Below are 2,413 nucleotides of genomic sequence, written 5' to 3' on the forward strand. Positions count from 1 at the left end.
CTCTCATATCTTGCCCTTTGGTTTTCTGTTTTGCTTTAGTTACGTGTATAAGGTTTTCACTGACAGATCCAAATGTGTCACTAAGTCTCAAAATGGAGGGCAGCAAAAACTTTTGCAGTTAAAGGATAACTTCTGTCAATTTTGACATGCAGTTGTAATGCTCACACTACCCTGGACTTGTAAGTACCTGAGAATTTTTTTTTTTCCCTTCAGCCTTTTCCGAGATCCTGTTCATTGTAATGGCGGCAGAGTATGTTAACATTAAAAAAAACATCTTGATGTGTTCCTAATAACATCCAAAAGGTTATGCAACATCAGCAGACAACTTCTAGCAAACAGCGATACCTTTTGGGATAATATTTGGAGTAGGCCTATGTCAAGAAGGTTTTTACTGTAATATAAACAAAGTCTGCCCCCATTAGAATAGCTCAGATCTCAGAAAGGGCTGAGCCGAAAAATGCAGCATCACCGGGTACTGACAAGTCAAGGGAAGCGTGAGCAATACAAGAGCATATTAAAATTGGCAGAAGTTCTCCTTTAGACACATGGACACTGGATCCATCCGTGGCACTCTGCTTATAGCTCTAAAGAAAAACGGTGATGCTCTGTGCTAATCTCTGGCAAGAGCTATACTGTACTTCCCTATGCTGTTCTGTGCTGCTTGTATTGCAAACAGAATTAATTTCAGGCATTTTTAACATACTTATGGTGTTTTATCAACAGATGCAAGTGATGGGAGCAGCAAAGGAGGTAATACTCTTCTCTGAAAATGTAATATTCACTTCTATCCCACAGGAATTAAATCCAATGAGATGGGAATGAAAAAGTCAAGGGATGTGGGCAGAAAGTGGAATATCTTAAAGGAGAAATACAGTGTAAAATGGCTTAAATGGTGTTGCTGATGCTGAGGGCTAGGTCTGGGCACATACCTGAACTCTATTTGTGCCTTGCATTGAGAAATCCAGCACTAGTTATCCAGATATTCAGATGATGAATAGAGAAATTAATAGATTTTCGAACCTGACTCTCGCCAGGTGAATGGGTTCCATGTTGCTTCACGAACATTCATCTGAAACGTTGATCTTCATGCCACATGCTTTAGGTCTACAAAGGCAAGGTGTTATTAACAAATTCTTGACGTGATCGGAGAAGCTTCTTGTCTGTCTGTCTAGACATTTTTAATGAGCTGCTACTTCAACTCAGAGCCATGTAATTCAAACATTGTCTCTCGAAGTGGAGATTCCTGGCCTTGCTAGGATGAGTATCGCCCATCTTTCCAGGATTTTACATCATCGCAACTCGCCAAGTACTGTTCTAAAGTGAAGGATGCTTCAAAATGTACTAAGTGCCACGTGCTGGAGTCATAGAATTTCCAAGGCTGCACTTGCTGTGAGAACATCTCACATCTCTGAAAACCGCATGGCTCTGAAAGCCGCATGGCTGTTCGGCATGCTGGGTGAATCTGAAAATCCCCCAGACCCTTGAGTAAGCTCACGAAGATGAGTGGAAATACACAGGGGTCTGACGAGAGCCAGGTTCATGATTTTCAGCCATCAAACAGAATCTCTAGTTTTGTGTGGGAGTGAGATGCTGGGAATAGCATTGCATTTACCTTTGCACTCTTGCCCAGGATTAGGATCATTAGGATGGGATGGGATGGGATGGGATGGGATGGGATGGGATGGGATGGGATGGGATGGGATGGGATGGGATGGGATTTTGTTCCTCTGGGAATGTGATGGGACAGGTGTGACAATCTGCTCCTTGGCCATGCACCAATGCAATGTCACTTTCATGCACAGACGAGGTGACCGAGGACCATCCCGAGGTACAAGCCATCGTCCAGGAGGCCTTGAAGAAGGCAGACGGCAACCAGCCCAAGGCCCCTCTTGACATGTACGTGGAGGCCTTAAGCAAACGCATCCAGGAGGTACAGTACCCATGCACACACGCACGCACACACACACACACACACACACACACACACACACACACACACACAGTTTAGAAAGGCGCTTCAAAATAAATGTATTATTATTACCTCCGCCAAGGAGGTTATGTTTTCCGTCGCCTTGGTTTGGCTGTCTGTTTGTTTGTTTGTCTGTCAGTAGGATCACTCAAAAAGTTATGAACGGATTTGGATGAAACTTTGTGGAGTTGTTGGAATTGACAAAAGGAACAAGTAATTACATTTTGGTGGTAATCCGGATCACAAACCGGAACCAGGAATCTTTTTAAAGATTCTTCAGCATTGCTAGCCTAGAAATCTAGACGCCCCTAGTGACCGCAAATTGAACTGTGGGACAGGGCGAATTATGACATTCCAATTTCTAACTCCACAAAAAGAAGGCAGAAAGACTAAAAGTAGGGTGTAACATTATCAAATGTTCTATCAAACAGCTTCCTTGGCGGA

General features: G+C 43.3%; 1 protein-coding gene across 1 annotated transcript in view; it reads left to right on the forward strand.

Moving 5' to 3' along the window:
- Nucleotides 1-723: 723 nt before the first annotated feature.
- The window catches only part of LOC134442271 (adenylate kinase-like), a gene marked incomplete at its 5' end in the record, with an annotated part of 4,814 nt that continues 3,124 nt past the window's right edge, over nt 724-2,413 (forward strand). The window contains 2 exons of the mRNA XM_063192510.1: nt 724-750; nt 1,803-1,930. Of these exons, the coding sequence (XP_063048580.1) occupies nt 724-750; nt 1,803-1,930 (155 nt within the window). The remainder of the gene's footprint in view (nt 751-1,802; nt 1,931-2,413) is intronic.

The sequence above is a fragment of the Engraulis encrasicolus genome, unplaced genomic scaffold (assembly GCF_034702125.1).
Source record: "Engraulis encrasicolus isolate BLACKSEA-1 unplaced genomic scaffold, IST_EnEncr_1.0 scaffold_1362_np1212, whole genome shotgun sequence".
Taxonomy (NCBI): Eukaryota; Metazoa; Chordata; class Actinopteri; order Clupeiformes; family Engraulidae; genus Engraulis; species Engraulis encrasicolus.